The sequence below is a fragment of the Nyctereutes procyonoides genome, unplaced genomic scaffold, assembly GCF_905146905.1.
Source record: "Nyctereutes procyonoides isolate TBG_1078 unplaced genomic scaffold, NYPRO_anot_genome, whole genome shotgun sequence".
NCBI classification, from domain to species: domain Eukaryota; kingdom Metazoa; phylum Chordata; class Mammalia; order Carnivora; family Canidae; genus Nyctereutes; species Nyctereutes procyonoides.
In genome coordinates, this window is record NW_026575140.1 from 6,981,551 (window position 1) to 6,999,834 (window position 18,284).

Here is an 18,284-nt window from a genome sequence, read left to right on the forward strand (position 1 = left end):
GCTCAGGTCATGACCTCAAGTTCCTGAGATGGAGTCCCATGTTGGGCTCTAAGCTCAGTGCAGAGTCTGCTTGAGATTCTCCCTCCCTTTATCCCTCCCCCTAGTCACACGGGCTCTCTCTCTCTTTCTCAAATAAATAAATCTTAAAAAATAATGTACAAAAACTTCTGTACAAGTGTTCCAATCTAATAAAAATCCTAACTGGCTCTTTTTGATAATAGTTTCTAGGATGGCCAGGACAAGGATATAGTTTTGATTATCTGTTTGTTTTAAAGATTTTATTTTTAAGTAATCTCTACCCAGTGTGAGGCTTGAAATTACAACCCCAAGATCAAGAGTTGCACGCTCCACTGACTAAGCCAGCCAGGCACTTCCAATTACCTTGTTTTAACCTTACCTCAACCCTAAGAGATAGGCAGTTTAGGTCTTATCATCACTGTTTTATAACGGAAAAAATCAGAGAGATTAAGCAGTTTGCCTGAGTTTCCAACTGGTAGCACCAGAACTAGCTTTCAATCTTGTGACTTCCCTTCCAGTATCTTTCCATAGACATGATGCTGTGGAAGTCTGGTCAGTGCTTCATTGTGTGCCTTTTCTTTTAACACAGACTCAAACAAAGGACTTTTTATTCCCTTCCCTAACCGGGAAATAAAGGATTCCCTAACAAGTACTTCAGCAACCCAGGACAATGCTATACCAGATCAGAAATTAGACACTTTCCCACTGGGAACACAGGTAATGTATTCACTTTCCTGTTGACCTGTTGACTAGTCAATGATTACTACTAACAATTCATTGGACTTTCAATTATTTATGAGATCTAGGAGGACTTGTTTGATGAACACATTTTAGACCCTTTAAAAGGAAAGAAGAACAGACAGGATGCAGAGGATCTTCTCCATTAATTGTAATCTCCCTTTTCCCTCTCCCCTACTATCCCATTATTGAAAGTAGCATATTTATACATACAACTTTAGCACATTTTATGCCACATGTTTTGGCTCTCAAACAGGAATACAACAGTTAGAGGTTTTGGCTGGTTTTAAAATTTCTTCTCTCTACCAAATGTCTCCATCCCTTGTTACATGACTTCTTACATTTTCTACCTCTGACTTTTTCTTTAAAATATCTATCTATCTATCTATCTATCTATCTATCTATCTATCATTATTTAAGAGAGAAAGAGAGAGAATGAATGGGAGAAGAGAGTGAGGGGAAGCAGACTCCCTGCGGAGCATGGAGCTCCATGCAGGACCCGATATGACCTAAGCCAAAACCAAGAGCCAGATGCTCAACCAACTGAGCCACCCAAGCGCCCCTACCTCTTACTTTTAATTACTGAATCTTAACATCTCAAGGGTGGCTTTCCCAAAGCTGCCTCTCCATTGGAACATAAAAGGAGAAAAGTTAAGGGGTAAAGATGGCATAGAAGTTGTGGGGAGGTAGGGATTGTGTAAAATGAGGCAAAAATTAAGACTAAATTTTTGGTGAAAAAAATTGGTGGGAGGGGGATACAACCATTATATAAGACTCATTTGTATGAGTGAATATGATGTAGGAAACAGAATTGACTGCTTTAACTTCTCCTTTTGTATACATTTTCTTTGATAAATTATGAGCAATGAAATTGCTTAAAATAGCCAAAAGAAGGGAAAAAAGAAGCGAGAGCTTTGATTAATCCACATTTGGATAATCAACATTGTACTAGTAAAAAGTATGGGTTTTTTCAGTTTGAGTTTGTAATACCTTCAACTTATAAAAAGACAGATTAGCATTTAGTTGGTTCCTTTGTTTTTGAAGATTCTCTTTAGGTAACTTAGAAACTAGCTCAATTACCATTTTAAACTATCTTAGTATTTGTTTTAAAGGAAATGTCTAGTAAGGTCACGTCTGGATGTCTAGTAACTCTCTTTTCCTAAACGTTCAAACTTTTTTTTGTTGCAGGAAGTGGCAAGAAGGGAGATCCCAAGTGACAGTCACCAGGAAGATGGTAAATATTTTGTTCAGGGAGTATTTTTCTCCACATTAATTAGAGAAACCTAGATGCGATGAGATTTGGGAGAAGATGTCTCAGCCCTGGGGCTCTACATAGTCAACGAACTCTTTCTGCTTTAGTTGGGGGCTGCCCTGGATGCTTGGTGATCTGTGAGGCCTTTCTGGTTGAAGAATGGATATTCTGACTTCATTTGTTCTTGACTTTTTGTACCGGCTGGCTACTCCTTGTTTCTTTTTCTTACCTTTCTTGCCGTCTTTTGAATTTATTATGTTTTTATTCATCCATTTTTTCTCTCTACTGGTTTATTTATAAGTTATACGCCATTTCAATACTTTTATTATTATTCCCCAAACTACAATATGTGCTCTTAACTTATATAATTAAAAATTAATCAATACTTTAACTCTCCTCTTAGAAAATTTTAAGACCTTAAAGTACTTTACTCCTTTTAGTCTCTCCCAATTTATATATTATTATTATTATTATTATTATTATTATTATTATTGATTTTAATTCTCTATATTTTTAAACCTACATGAAATTGTTTTTGTACAGTGTTCATCTATTTATCTTTATTGGGCAGCCCAGGTGGCTCAGTGGTTTGGCGCCGCCTTCGGCCCAGGGCGTGATCCTGGGGACTGGGGATCGAGTCCCGCGTCGGGCTCCCTGCATGAGCCTGCTTCTCCCTCTGCCTGTATCTCTGCCTCTCTCTCTCTCTCTCTCTGTGTGTGTGTGTGTCTCATGAATAAATAAATAAAATATTTTTAAAAATTATCCTTATTAAACAAAGTATTTACCACTTTGTTCATTTCTTTTTTTATCCTAGATTTCCCTTCCAAGATCATTTTTATCTAGCTTATACTGTGTCTTTTAGAATTTCATTTAGTATGGGTTTGCTCTGTTGAATTCTTTCAGTTTTTGTTTGTGTGAAAATGTCTCTATTCCACCCACCGTTACTCTTTTTTTTTTTAAAGATTGATTGATTGATTGATTTATGATAGTCATAGAGAGAGAGAGGCAGAGACACAGGAGGAGGGAGAAGCAGGCCCCATGCCGGAGCCCGACGTGGGACTCGATCCCGGGACTCCAGGACTGCGCCCTGGGCCAAAGGCAGGTGCTAAACTGCTGAGCCACCCAGGGATCCCCCCACCATTATTTTTAAAGAGTATTTTGGCCAGGTATAAATTTCTAGGTTGGCAGTTATTTCCTTTAGAACACTGAAGGTAGGGCAGCCTGGGTGGCTCAGCGGTTGAGCACTGCCGTCAGTCCAGGGCCTGATCCTGGAGACCCGGGATCGAGTCCCACATCGGGCTCCCTGCATGGAGCCTGCTTCTCCCTCTGCCTGTGTCTGTTCCTCTCTCTCCTTCTCTCTCTCTCATGAATAAATAAATAAAATCTTAAAAAAAAAAAAAGAACACTGAAGGTATTCCACTGTATTCTATTGTTTTTGCTTTTGAGAAGTCAGCTGGATGTCTGTTACTCCTGCAAAGATAATCTTTATTTTTTATTCTGACTGCTTTTAAGATTTTCCAGTTGTCTTTGGTTTTCTTCAGTTTCAGTATGATATGTGGATTTCTTTTTATTTATCCTGCTTGGCATTTATTACACTGAAATCTTTAAATTGTGTCTCATTAATTCTGGGAAGTACTTCAAATATTATTTGTGTCCCATTCTTCCTCTCTGTCCTTCTGGGACTCTTGATTAAATAAAAATATGGTAGAGATTTTTACTTTGTCTTCTTTCTCTTTGTCTCTTATTCTTTTATATTTTTCATATTTCTTTTTTGGGGGTCTGTTCTGCATTCTGGATAATTCCTTCTGACCCATGTTTCAGTTCACTAACATTTTCTTCAGCTGTGTCTAATCTGTTGTTAAGCTTGTCTGCTGAATTCTTAATTTCACTAGTCTTATTTCTCAGTTCTATAAGTTTTATTTTTTTTTAAGTCTTCTGAGTCAATTTTAATAAACAAAAAGTTTCCAGCTTGTTTTATATTTCTTTAAACATAGTAAATGGGGCAACCCTGGTGGCGCAGTGGTTTAGCGCCGCCTGCAGCCCGGGGTGTGATCCTGGAGACCTGGGATCGAGTCCTGCATCAGGCTCCCTGCATGGAGCCTGCTTCTCCTCCCTCTGCCTGTGTCTCTGCCTCTCTCTTTGTGTCTCTATGAATAAATAAATAAAATCTTTTAAAAATAAATAAATAAATAAAATAAACATAGTAAATGTAGATGTTGCATAGGCTGTATCTGTTAATTCCAATATCTGAAATTTATTGTCTAATTTTTTTCTACTCATACTTATTTATGTTGTCTCATTTCCTTTTTTGTTCCTTTGCTTTAGCTACTTGCTATGTATTTGAAAAACTACTTATAGGAATTATTTAAAGTCTTACATAAAATAATTTTTTCCAGATCATATTTTCATTTGTTTCTACCAGGTACCTGGGACACTGTCATTCTGGGATCACTTTAAGCTCAAAGTTTAGGATTCCCCAGATCCATTCAGATGATGCAAACCTGGATTACCAGTCCATACAACGGCTGGCTTATTTCCAGTTTACCTTTACTCTGAAGGTTGCATTCTGCTCGGGGATTCCATCTTAAAGTGTATGTGGAGGGGTGGGGATAGGGATGGTTTTTTATAGTCCTCACTTTGCATAGTTGCTAAACTTGAACTTCTGTCCCTATTACCCCAAAATTCCTAAGAGTAAAAGTGACTTTCACTGCTAGACTTACCTATGTGAGTCCTTGCTGTTTCCTAGATTTTGGCCTAGAAATTCCTTACTAGCTAACAAGTTCTTTGATGCTTTTAAGAACTTGTGTCATCCCACTTTTTTAATGTCTTCAATAGGAGACACAGTCTGAATTACCTAATTTCAGCATCTGTTATTAAATTCTTTTTGTTACATAAAAAAGTTGTTCTGCATCATTTTCTCCATTGTATAGGCTGGCCCTGGGTAAAATGTTGATATTCTATAGGTCTATAGAGATAAAAAGTGCCTGATTCTACTTTTTTTAAGGTAAAGTGACTAAGTCAGGTATAGTATTTTTTGCTTTCTAAGGAAGACCTTTAAGCATGTGAAACTCTGAAAATTCCAAAGAGCACTAAGACTAAAATTTCTACTTACTCCACTCTGACACTCTTTAGAGATGACAAATAGCTGTTGGAAAGAAATGCTTTATAGCTCATTAGGGATTATCATAGATTTTGGATTCCCTGCCATTTAATTGGCTTAGGATATCCGTTTCCAGTGTTTGAACTTAGAGCCTCTAGTAGAGTTTGGGAGAAGGGGTGGGCCTAGCTTTATTGTGAGGAGTCTATGAAATTATTGACCTGCCAACTATTGTCTATGGACTGAAGACATAACATCACAACTACTGTCATATGGAGTACACCAAAATTTCTATATGAAAACAACATCTAGAAAACCCTGCTACTACAGTTTTAGGAGGAAATTCCTAGGGGATTATGTTGACATGAAATTTATCTCCAGAATGTTAGAGATTCTTTGTTTACATAGTGTCCAATATGTTTTACTGTTCCATGTAAAAGTCCTTTTATCATTTTATGCTACTGTTTATCAAAATTATAAACCATCTCTTCCTGAGAACTTTTCCTGGTAGACAGTGGTATGCCCAGTGAACTGAGGTACCCTAACTGAGCCAAGAATTCTCATTGTATTTTGTGTTTTCTTTTTCCCTCGGTGGTGGTTAGAATTCAGACGCTACTCTCCTCGTCAGTCCACAGTCCGATCCCCAGAGAAGATGACTAGAGAAGGGTACCGACTGTCTTTTTTGGACAATAAGTCTTCAGGTTCTTCTCCAGAAAAGGACTTGATACTAAAACCCGATACTTATCAGCTTACCCATGATGTCTCATTGGGTAAACGTCTGGATGTGGGTGATTCTAGCCAGATCCATCCCTATCAGTTACCTTCAGATGTTGGTCTAGAAAATTATGATAGTCATTATTCTCAAAATCTATGCCTGCACGGAAGTCTTGGTAAAAGGCCTCAGAGAAGCAAGAATTACAGAGAATATAGCATAAAGCCTTCAAATGACACGAAGGCCACCACATCCCATTCCTGTGGAGACTTACTGACTTCTCTGTCAAATCCTGACTCCAGCACTGGAAGGCTTTTGAAGCTTAGTTCAGGTAATAGCTTCCTGTCAGTTTATAGGCCTTTTTCTAGTCATGAAGATAGAGGTATAACTGGAAATTTTGGAATTAACATTTCTTAAATTGCATTAGTGATTCTTAAATTTTATTTTGGGGCATCAGTAGCCAATGAAACCTCCACAAATCTTCAGGACATGAGTTTAACATGATAGATATATTGAAGAAAATTTGTGGAAATGTGAGCTTCATAACTATATGCTGTTGTAGCTAACTAGCATGCCAGGACATATTTCTAGTAGCATCTAGTCTTCTCTGATCACAGTCACTTCTATTCTGAGTAATTTTTTCCAAAAAAACTAGTTTCTATGTAAATGATAGAGACTATGCTTCAGTTATTTATTAATTTATTCAACAGAATTTATTGGATACCTACTATCTGCCAGATGCTGCTCTGCAGATAAAGTAACAAACAAAAATAAAGTTCCATTTATCTTTTACACAATAAAAAATTCCCAATTTTCATCCATTCTAAAGGGGTAAGACAGGGGATCTCTGGGTGGCTCAGCAGTTTAGCGCCTGCCTTGGGCCCAGGGCATGAACCTGGGGTCCTGGGATCGAGTCCCATATCGGGCTCCCTGCATGGAGCCTGCTTCTCCCTCTGCCTATGTCTCTGCCTCTCTCAATCTCTCTCTCTCTGTGTGTGTGTGTCTCTCATGAATAAATAAATAAAATCTTTAAAAAAATAAAGGGGTAAGACATGATAAACAAGTTAGCATATAAATATATGTCAAGTTATGATAAGTACTGTGAAGAAAAATAATGTAAGGATATAGAGAATAATGAGGAAGTGGTGTTTTAGAATGATCAGGGAAAGCTTCTCTGATGATATATAGTATTTGGCAGTGCATTAGCAAGTAGCTTTAAGAGATGCATGGTTAATAAAAGACATATTGAGGTAAGTTCAAGAAAGAATTGAGAAGAAGCAATAGAGTTATAGAATATATACAATCTTTCAAGGAGGTTTGCAGTGAAGGGAAGTAGAGAAAGAGAACTTTAGATGGAGAGGTGATGGGATCAAGGAAATTGTGATGGAAATGATCCAGTAGAGGGATCTAGCACCAATGATGTAGGAGAGAAAAGGGACAATCACAAGAAAAAAAAAATCCTTGGGTAGTCAAGAGGTTAGAATCCAGTCCACCAGTGGAGAAGTTGGCCTTAGAAGCACAGATAGTTCATCTTTTATTAAAAAAGGAAGGCAGAGAATTTATAAATACAAATACAGGTGAGTTGGTAGATTTGGTGGCAGGATTGTGTAGATGTTTTCTTTGATTGCATCTGTTTTTCTTAGAAAAATAGAGTGATCAGCACCTGAGAATGAGAAGGAGCAGGTGTTGGAAGTTTGAAGAGAAGAGAGATGTCAAATGGTCATCTCAGAGAACAAAACAGTAAATTGACTAGTGTATTAGTTATAACTGGGCAATACAGGGCCCAATTAAGATAGTGGCCATGAGTTTAAAGTAAAGACAGAAAAGATGCATGTTCTCCAGCCACTTCCTACTGCTCTCATGCAGGCTTGGAGTCCGTAGACAGTTGGATTTAGTCAGTTATGGTTTTGTCAGGTGGAGTGGGGGAAGGGAAAGGATCCAGAGAATTGAGGGTGTATAGTAAGAAGAGGTTTTTATGACTAGGTGGGGTAAGGTCGGTAGTGAGACATGAGAGAGTTGAAAGGCAGGGTCATCTCCCAGCCTGTTTCCTTCACAGATCTGTATGCCACAACCCATTTCAACAGTGACCCTGCTCTGCTGGTCAATGCAGAGCAACAATTATCTACCAGTGTCAGTGATTTGACACCAGCACATGGTTCTTTCCCAAACAACCCTGCCCTGGGAGACTCTCTACGGACACTGCTGTTGCCTACTGGGACCTCAGAACATAGAGAGAGTTTGACCAAGAGATCATTAAGTCCATCGAGGAGAGGATTCAAACGGAAGGACAATATACTTGCTGCCCTGAATCCAAAGATTGGTTTCAGAGATGCTACAGGGAGCGAGGCAAGTACTGGTTTGTTTGTGCTTGTGCAAAAAACACATCAGATCCAAGACCACAATGGGGTTTTGTTGGGGATGGCAGTGATTCTGACCAAGGGTACTACAAATTCAAAGGGATTTTTAGAGGCCAGTGATTAATATGTCCAGGCCAAAGCCTGTGACTCTTCTGCCCTTGGGAAAGACTTTCCCTTTCTGCTGCATTTTCTCATTTCTGTCACATTGAGAACATTCCCTAATCTACTTCCAGAGCGTAAATATTGTGGGGACATATGTTGATAATAAGAAGTGGCAGACAAAGTTTACCACAGCAGGAAATGCAGAAGTTGCCAGGGGCTGTGGATTGGCTGAAGAGTGAACTCTGTAGCGTTGATGTTTATAATCTTAAAATTATTCAGTTTTTTTTTTAATTCAGTCAGTCATGAATGAACATATATATATAAATGAATAAAAAATAATTGTGAATTTTAATGGACAGGTCTACCTATACATCTTTCTATATAAGATTCTTTCTAAATAAAAAGTAACTTTAGTATTGGGTCCAACAAGGCAGCCCGGGTGGCTTAGTGGTTTAGCGCCACCTTCACCCCAGGGCGTGATCCTGCAGACCCCGGATCAAGTCCCACATCGGGCTCCCTGCGTGAAGCCTGTTTCTCCCTCTGCCTGTGTCTCTGCTTCTCTCTCTCTGTGTGTCTCTCATGAATAAATAAAATCTTAAAAAAAAAAAAGAAACTTTGAAAAAAAAAAGTACTGTGTCCAACAATAACATTTAACCTATAACATTTAAAATGTTATGGGGGGGGGAGGGCAAGCCCAGTTGGCTCAACGGTTTAGTGCTGCCTTTGGCCCAGGGTGTGATTCTAGAGACCCAGGATCGAGTCCCGCATTGGGCTCCCCGCATGGAGCCTGCTTCTCCCTCTGCCTGCATCTCTGCCTCTCTCTCTCTCTCTCTCTCTCTCTCTGTGTGTGTGTGTGTGTGTCTCATGAATAAATAAATAAAATCTTTAAAAAATAAAATGTTATGGGGGAGCAGCCTGGGTGGCGGTTTAGGGCCACCTTTAGTCCAGGGCATTATCCTGAGAACCAGGGATCCAGTCCCACATCAGCCTTCCTGCATGGAGCCTGCTTCTCTCTCTGCTTGTGTCTCTGCCATTCTCTCTCCCTCCCTCTCTCCCCCTCTCCCTCTCTCCCTCCCCCCATCTGTCTCTCATGAATAAATAAATAAATTTTTAAAAATAAAATAAAATAAAATGTTATAGGGGCACTTGGGTGGCTCGGTCAGTTAAGCGTCTACCTTTAGGTCAGGTCATGATCCTGGGGTCCTGGGATTGAGTTACATGTCTGGCTCCTGCTCAGTGGGGAGTCTGCTTCTCCCTCTCCCTCTGACCCTGCCCTCTGCCCATGTTCTCTGTCTCTCAAATAAGTAAATAAAATCTTTAAAAAGTTCTATAACACTTATATTTAATATTGTAATTGAATACATATTTATAAGTGTATATATTATACATAATATATAAATATATAAATAAATGTATACAAATATAATATATATTAACATATTAAATATAAGCTTATGAGTTAAAATTTTTGAAATACTCACCAGGGGGGCCTGAGTGGCAAAGTCAGTTAAGCATCTGCTTCTTGATTTTGTCTTAGGTCATGGGATCAAGCCCTACATCAAGTTCCATGCTCAGTGCAGTCTACTTGAGATTCTCTTTTTCTCCCTCTGCCCCTCCCCTCATGCTCTCTCTCTCTCTCTCTCTAAAATAAATAAATCTTTTAAAATAAAATGAAATAAGATAAAATACTCCCCATTTTTGGGAGGCTGGCTGGCTCAGTTGGTAGAGCCCTGTTGATCTTAGGGTCATGAATGAGTTTTGAGTATCATGTTCATTGATGACTTAAATAAACTTTAAAAATTAAAAAAAATACTCCCCATTTTATGATCTATAATATTTTTTTAAGATTTTATTTATTTATTCATGAGAGACACAGAGAGGAAGAGAGGCAGAGACACAGGCCGAGGGAGAAGCAGGCTCCATGCAGGGAGCGTGAGGTGTAGGACTCCATCCCAGGTCTCCAGGATCAGGCCCTGGGCTGAAGGCGGCACTAAACCGCTGAGGCACTCAGGTTGCCCAGTAATATGTTTTTAAAATGTTCTGCAAGTTTAATCTTTTTATACTATATAACTTAATTTAATGTTTTTTTAATCTCTACAAAAAATTAGTATACTATTTGAAATTATCTTTGAATATACTATTACATTTGCTTAGACTTAATATTCAAATCCAAACTGAATGATGAAGCTGCCTTTTTTTTTTTTTTAATGTTAACACTTTAAATGTCCAGAGTCTTACCATATTGTGTTAGAATGACAAATGGTTGGTGTTTCGTTTGTTTGTTTTTTTTTTCTTGAGCCTCTCTCTAGTGACCTGGGCAGTTTGCATGGTTTGCCAGGAAATCACAGTCCCCCGATTTCTGCCAGAACCTCCCATGTGGCCACTGTCCTCAGACAGCTCTTGGAGCTTGTGGATAAGCACTGGAATGGCTCTGGCTCTCTCCTCCTTAACAAGAAGTTTCTCGGTAAGTGAATGCATTCTCCGCTCCTGGAGAAGGGCTCAGACCTTGCTTCCAGTCTGTGTTCCTATAAAAGCCACTCAACCCCTTTAACTTGTAGGGAAAAAATTGTTCCCATGATCACTTAACAAAATCTTTCAGTGGCACAGTAATCGACAAATCTGCATTTTTCTCATAATCTTCTTCCCTGTTTTATCAACATCCTTCCCTCCCATACCAATTGTTTTGTCTCTTTAATGACTTTTTTTGGTTGTCTTTAAGTAATACGTAGAGTGATGAGGTATGTAAAATAGAGCATGGTGGTGGTAATGATTACAGAAGGATTTTATGACCCTTGGGACAGTGCCAATAATAAATACAATAAAAATTGGGTTTGATCATCAGAATTCTAAGATGCCTGTTGAAATGTTATAATTTGAAAAACTTGAATGAATGAATAAATTATTTGGACTCTTCTTAGGGCTTCTTTTTTAGGAATTTGGAGGAAAGAATGTTCTGTACGTGTTGCCCCCACAGTATTATTTGTTTAATGGAAAAAAGTTCAAGGAGATAATGGTGGTGGTAAATGTTTAGGAAAAACTAGAAACTTTAACATTGCTTGGGCTTAATTTTGTTTAATTTGAATTTCTAAAGGGATACATAGGAGAAAAAGTCTTAGCGTAGTTACTTTCCTTCCCACATTGACTCTTGTCTCTCATTTTTTAGGAAATTATTCTCAGGAGCCACTCATCAGTGACTAGAGAATAGCACAGGGCTATTGAGGGACTACTCATGAAGGTCTACTGTCATTTCTCCATAGAGGGGATGGGATAGAATTTCTTATCCATTATGAAATACCTCTTACAGCCACTTAGTAAATTTTTGTAAAAAAGGGGGTATTAGATAACTGTATTTGTCCTACAGAGCTGGTAGTTTTTGACTAGGAATTCTGTGCTTTAGCTTTTAAGATTGGCTCGTGTGCCCTACCTGAATTTTTGGCAGGTCCTGCCCGAGATTTGCTTCTGACTTTGGTAGTTCCTGCTCCTTCCCAGCAGTGGTGTCACTCACATCCTGAAGACATGTCAAAGACGTTCCGGAGAAGAGAGATGGAATTGAAGGAGGCTGGGCATGTGGTACCCAATGACATGGTATGCCTCTCTCATCTTCCTTTCCTAAACTTTCTTTATTAGAAAAGGATAGAGCAGCAAAACTAGAACAGCTTTGTGCCATAAAGATCATCATCACCATGAACCTAGATGTTTGGGAACCAAAATACAAAGAAGTCAGTCAGGGCAAACTAGGAACACAAAACTTGCCAGCATAAGGACAACTTGGAGGTTCTGCAAGGATGACACCCTAATATTTCCCGTATTCCAAAAATTCTAAAGAAAGACTTGGAGAAAGAAAAAATGACCTTAGAATGAAAATACTTAGGTTCATATTTTGGAAGGTTATGGTTTAATTCTAATGAGAGGAGGTCAATGTCTCTGGGATTGGCTTTCCTCCCTTCTGATGGAACAGAGAGCCCTGAACCAGAGGCCATTCCTAGAGCATTAGGGTGCTGAGTTTAGAAAAGGAAGAAGGGACTCCTATCCTTAGGCTTTTCCCCTCTTTTCTTAACCTAAGAGGATTTTCACACACCAACTTGAGCTTCTAGAAACTTCGGATAGGTGACTCAGAGTTGCGTACCACCTGTCAAAAGAAGTACTTGTTCTTCAAGAGTAGTGGATAACTCACAGGAAAGATTGCATCTCCATGTGATGTTTGTTTGCTGCACTTGTGCTATGTTTACCAATGAATTAAAATTCTAATGAGAAAGTTAGATGCTGACCTCCACTCGTTTTATCACTAAACAGAGGAAAGTGTCTTTCACAGACACTAAAAGCACTCCACTCAAATTCTTAATATACCTGTATTTTGTTTTCTCATTTCATCTAAAGGAAAGCTTGAAGCAAAAACTGGTCAGAGTGCTAGAAGAAAACCTCATTTTGTCAGAAAAAATCCAACAGTTGGAGGAAGGTGCTGCCACCTTGGTGGTGAGTGGGCACCAGTCACACACTTATGGTGAGTTCAGGAAAGCAACATGTGGGATGTCCCAAAACAACTGTTTATAGATGACCCATTTAATAAGCTTCATTATCTAGAGGTCACATGGCTTCCTATATGGAAATAATCATCTTGCCTCAGAGAGTTGTAATATAAATGTCTTGAGTTACTGTTTGAAGCTCTTTGTCAGTGTAAAGCAGGTACAGATGTTATTATTGTCATTATTTTTGAGACTGACACTTTCTGTTTATTGCAGAAGATCTTGTTCTGTGGGCACCAGCTGGCTCAGTCAGTAAAGGTGTGCCTCTTGAGCTTGGGGTTGTGAGTTTGAGCCCCACGTTTGGTGTAAAGATTACTTAAAATTTAAAAAAGATCATATTGTTTATAGATAGTTGGGGAAATATAAGGAAAATATAATCCCATTATCCTGTAATACTGCCATTATTATTTTTGGTATATTTTCTTTCACCATATCCCTATACATATATTTTTAACTTAAAATTTGAGAGGGACACCTGGCTGGCTCAGTCTGTGGAGCATGCTGCCCTTGATCTCAGGATTGTGACTCCCAGCCCCATGTTAGGTTTAGAGATTACTTAAAAATAAAATCTTTTAGCAGTGCCTGGACGGCTTAGTCGGTTAAGCATCTGATTCTTTTTTTTTTTTTGGCTCAGGTCATAGTCTTTGGGTTATGGGATCCAGCTTTGCATCAGGCTCTGCCCTCCGTGTAGAGTCTGCTTGTCCCTCTCCCTCTGCTTCTCTCCCCGCTTTTCTCTCTCTCTCTCTCAAATAAATAAAATCTTTTAAAAAATAAAATTTATGGCTTGATGTTTTAAAAATAAATAACAAAATGCATACATTTTAAATTAGATGAGTTTTGACAAATATATACACTCTTCTAATTCCATCTCAGTTAAAATACTGAACATTTCTCAGATCCTTGTGCAGTGAGTTTCCCCTACTTTCTACCCTAGGCAATCAGCAATCTGATTTTAATACCCTAATATTATTAATTTAATGGTAAAGGCATTTCCTATAATATCATATGAATAATTTTTAAAAATTTACAAATATTCAGAAAATTTGAAATGAAATGCTTGAGTGAAGACCCTAAATAGAAATGCTTTTCTGAAATTGTCTCTTCCCTTTGAATGGAGCTGAGAGTCTTAATATTCATTATCATGAATAATGCACCTGCTTATGCACATAAATTTTAGATTATTTTCCTAGGAGACATTCCTAGATGTAGAATTTAGTGGCTCAAAAGATGTGGACATTTTTGAGGTTTTTATTGCATATTGTCAAAATACTCCCAAGCAAGGTTTTTTTATTTTTTATTTTTATTTATTTATTTTTTTTAAATTCATGGAGACACAGAGAGAGAGAGAGTCAGAGGCAGAGACACACAGAGGCAGAGACACCGGCAGACGGAGAAGCAGGCTCCATGCAGGGAGCCCAATGTGGGACTCAATCCCGCGTCTCCAGGATCACACCCTGGGCTGCAGGCGGCGCTAAACCGCTGCGCCACCAGGGCTGCCCAGGTTTTTAACATTTATACTCACATCAGCAGTGAATATATTTGAGGTTTTTTTTTTTTTAAGATTCTTATTTATTTATTTATTCATGAGAGACACAAAGAGAGGCAGACACACACACACAGGGAGAAGCAGGCTCCCCACAGGGAGCCCGATGTGGGACTCAATCTGGGAACTCTGGGATCATGACCTGAGCTGAAGGCAGACGCCCAACCGCTGAGCCACCCAGACGTCCCAGCAGTGAGTAAATTTAAATGCCCTTTTCACTCCATCCTTGTCTACACTGTTTTTTTTTGTATTTTTACTTTTTTTTTCTATTGTGATGTGAAAATAGTATCCCATTGACATTTTGATTTGTACTACTTTATTATTAACATAATTAGGCCAGTATTTTAGATAAAATCTATCCTGAGCTTTAAACATTTAGCTCAGCATCGCTAAGCAAACATCATGAGCATTTGGATTTATATAAGGAATTTGATTTAGAAGTCAGCACTGAATTTCCAGAATTGGAACTCCTCACTATCTGATTCTCACAAGCCTGAATAATCAAGGCATCTCCACTTACCTACTCTGAAAATAGATGTTTGTTCACTACATGTCAACTTTCAATCAGCCATTAGGTACAATAGTGTATTTTGGCTTAGTGCTGATACAGCTGTTGCAGCTCTGTTTTCCATATTCTATAACCTTGCTACTCAAAGAGTGATCCATAGATTAGAAATGATAGCATCACCTGGGAGCTTGTTAGACATGTAGAATATTGGGCTTCCCCTCAAACCTACTGAATCAATCTGTTTTTAACAAAATCCCCAGGTGATTTATAAGCATATTAAAGTTTAAGAAGTACTGTTCTAGAAGACTGACTGACTTAGGACCAGAGTTCCTGTGCTTTTATCTACTTCATTATTGCAGTCATTGGTAATATATTTGGGGAGCTAGACACTATGAGCGTCTTGACTACAAATTCAGTTTCTGCAAGCACTCACTGAGTTATTACTATGTGCCTGACACAATTCTAGATGTTTTCACTGATTCTATAGTGAAGGACAGCCATTCACAAAGTAAAATAGAGAATACAGAGAGACCTAATATAAGTTGATTATGCTAAATGAAGATTATATCCTCATAACCGTGGTGGGGCAAGGTTATTAGCTCTAGTGAAACTCAGAAAAATAAACTAATGTGAAATAGTAAATGGTTGAATTTTCATTCAGATCTCTCTGTTGCTAAGCCCCATATTTGCTGTCTCTAAGGGAAGGACTGGTGAATACAGTGTGGAGGTGGGGGCAGTGGGGTGCCCAATTCTTTAAGATGGCCACCTGACTACTTAAACTGTGCTCAGAGATAGTGACTTGGAACCCTGTTCACACCTGGCTACTGTACCCTTTGTAGACGATCTTCTGCGCAAAAACCAACAGCTGAACATGCAAGTGGCTTGCCTGAATCAGGAGCTTGCCCAGCTGAAAAAGCTGGAAGAGACAGTGGCCCTTCTCCATGAAAGTCAGAGGTAGGAGAGAGTCCATCTAGCTGGATTCTGGAAGCAGATACTTACTTTCTTTTATATGCTTTGTCTTATTTGATAATATCTATATATTTTTCACATTCATTTTGTGTATAAACCTCATGTATCTGGGTGTATCCATGTGTAAACCTTCTGTGTTCCAGGACACAGGAGGGACTAAATGTCTTTGCTGGTGTTGGTGGGTTGCAACACCTCAATAAGTAGTTTCTCACTGGATCCAACAGGACCCTTGTTTGAGTCAGCTAGCTTTACTTGATCACTACATGCCCCTAAAATCATCTCTCTGGCTCTTCTGGAAAATGCCTGCCTCCTAATGATCTCAGAAGACACATTAAGCACTTAGGGGGAATGAAAGAAAGTCCAATGTATTTGTTCTTTTCAGAGGAGTTTAACAGCATCAGCCTCTTCAAAGAACATAATTCATCCCTCAGGATGCCAGCTAGACAAATCAGAAGGGGCCCCAAGACTATTGTATTGGTACATTTACAGAAGCTCTTGACATTTTGATTTGCAAAACACCTTCACTGTGGCTTTCAGTGGTTTAAAGAACTCCATCCCCAAACCTTGATCCCTAAACTTTACTTCCTGAATAGCTAGTGAATTAGGATAGCTCCATTTTCAGAGAATTAGACTCAGATCCATTGTAGACTTTTCGTTATAATTATTTCAAACACAAAAGCAGAGGGAGTGGTATAAAGTCATCCTCCTCAAAAATGGGTTATCAGAATCACCTGAAAAACTTACTGAAATGCAGATTGCTGGGCCCCCACTCCCCAGAATTTCGACTCAGGCCTGATGCGGACAGAGAATTTACCCTTCTAATAAGTTTCCAGGTGATGCTGTTGTTGCTGATTTGGAGACCACATTTGAAGAACATTAGGTATATCTCTTTAAGTGATATACAAATTGCTGTATTTTAAAGTAACTTGAAATAATTCTTTGTGTTGTCAAACCATGTGTTTTTTGTTTTGTTTTGTTTTGTTTCGTTTTGTTTCGTTTTGTTTTGTTTTGGCTAGCCTCTGATAGCTTTTAATATTATATGGTAATACAGAGTCCAAGAATACAGTCCTGACTAGCACCATTAGTTAATTGCAGAGGCAGGATAAATTAGATGAAGTAGAGGTTAAGATTTGGGGATAGAAATTGGAGGCTTGGTCAGATGCCAGTCTTCCAGTACTTCTACTTACCTCATCATGAAAGTGCTTTGGAAAGAATAGAACAATCATATAAAATGTGAACTATGTTACTGCTACAGTCAGTCTGGAACATTATCAAACAGAAATGTAATGAAGAAAGAAACTGTCAGCCTGCTTTTAAAATAACCCACTCATAAATCGGTCAGTTCTTTCTATTTAAAGATGTTACTTCATTTAACATTTGTCTTTAGTAAACATTTCAGGTCTGAATAGCATCTACTTTGCTTTTATGATTTCGTGACTATCTTTTTTTGCCTGTGCCTCAGATCCCTGGTGGTAACTAATGAGTATTTGCTGCAGCAGCTGAATAAAGAGCAAAAAGGTTATTCTGGGAAAGCACTCTTGCCTCCTGAGAAGAGTCATCATTCGGGGAGATCATCACCCTTTGGGAAAAGCACACTGACTTCCTCCTCACCAGTAGCACATGACACGGGTCAGTATCTAATACAGAGTGTCTCAGACTCTGTTCCAGAGCCTAGTTTATGGAGCTAGCACTGAGCACCTTCTCTGCAGCTTCCCTCTTGGCCCCAGGGGTTCTCGGTGTCATTGCCACTAGTATGGTGGTATTCACCTATAAGATTAAGAAAAAAATCTTAAGCTGATTACATTGTATTGGTCCTTTTTATTTCTCTTTTTATCTCCTCCTGTCTAGTCATTCTTTCTTCCTGCTCACAGAAATAATGCATGTAATTCTAGGCATATCACATAGAAACACTTGGCTGAAAATGTTGAAGAGAAAAAAATCAGACATTTTTTGATTTTTGAAACTTGAAACTATGCAGTAGAAGGTTTAAAAAGAACATCAGTGGCCAGGTGTGTTTTGTGTTAGAAAAATTTTAGAGACCTTATACTGATTGGCTCATCAAACATGTTTTGAGTTTCCTTCCACCATAGTAAAAAGGTGACACTGTCTGGTGTCAGTTTAGGAGCAGCCAACAATTGAGTTGAAGAGAAAAGCAAAACTCATGTGATAGAGCTCAAATATTGATATTGGTACCTAACAAGTTTAAATACAAGCCCAAAGATGCTCTGGAGAAAAAGACAGGGAGAAAGAGAGGCAAAGAAAGGAGTTTCCATTCTGGGGAATTGGAGAAGGCACCAATGAGGACTTTTTAGTGGAAGTTTCCAGAATTAAAATGGTAACAGAGGGGGTGTGTGAAGTCTCCCAGGCCAAGAATGCAGAGTAGAAGAGTCTGGAGCCCCTAGAGGGTCATGGGGTCATAATGGTAGAAGAATATACAACCAGAGGACCTATCCTAGCCTGCGAGG

At 38.7% G+C, this 18,284-nt stretch overlaps 1 protein-coding gene across 1 annotated transcript in view; it reads left to right on the plus strand.

Annotated features, from left to right (window-relative positions):
* LRRC36 (leucine rich repeat containing 36) overlaps positions 1–17,549 on the plus strand; it is a 45,440-nt gene extending 27,891 nt beyond the window's left edge. The window contains exons 6-14 of the mRNA XM_055306429.1: positions 608–735; positions 1,945–1,990; positions 5,708–6,148; positions 7,874–8,163; positions 10,575–10,740; positions 11,716–11,861; positions 12,654–12,777; positions 15,690–15,804; positions 17,282–17,549. Coding sequence (XP_055162404.1) covers positions 608–735; positions 1,945–1,990; positions 5,708–6,148; positions 7,874–8,163; positions 10,575–10,740; positions 11,716–11,861; positions 12,654–12,777; positions 15,690–15,804; positions 17,282–17,507 — 1,682 coding nt within the window. The 3' untranslated portion in view covers positions 17,508–17,549. The remainder of the gene's footprint in view (positions 1–607; positions 736–1,944; positions 1,991–5,707; positions 6,149–7,873; positions 8,164–10,574; positions 10,741–11,715; positions 11,862–12,653; positions 12,778–15,689; positions 15,805–17,281) is intronic.
* Positions 17,550–18,284: the final 735 nt, after the last annotated feature.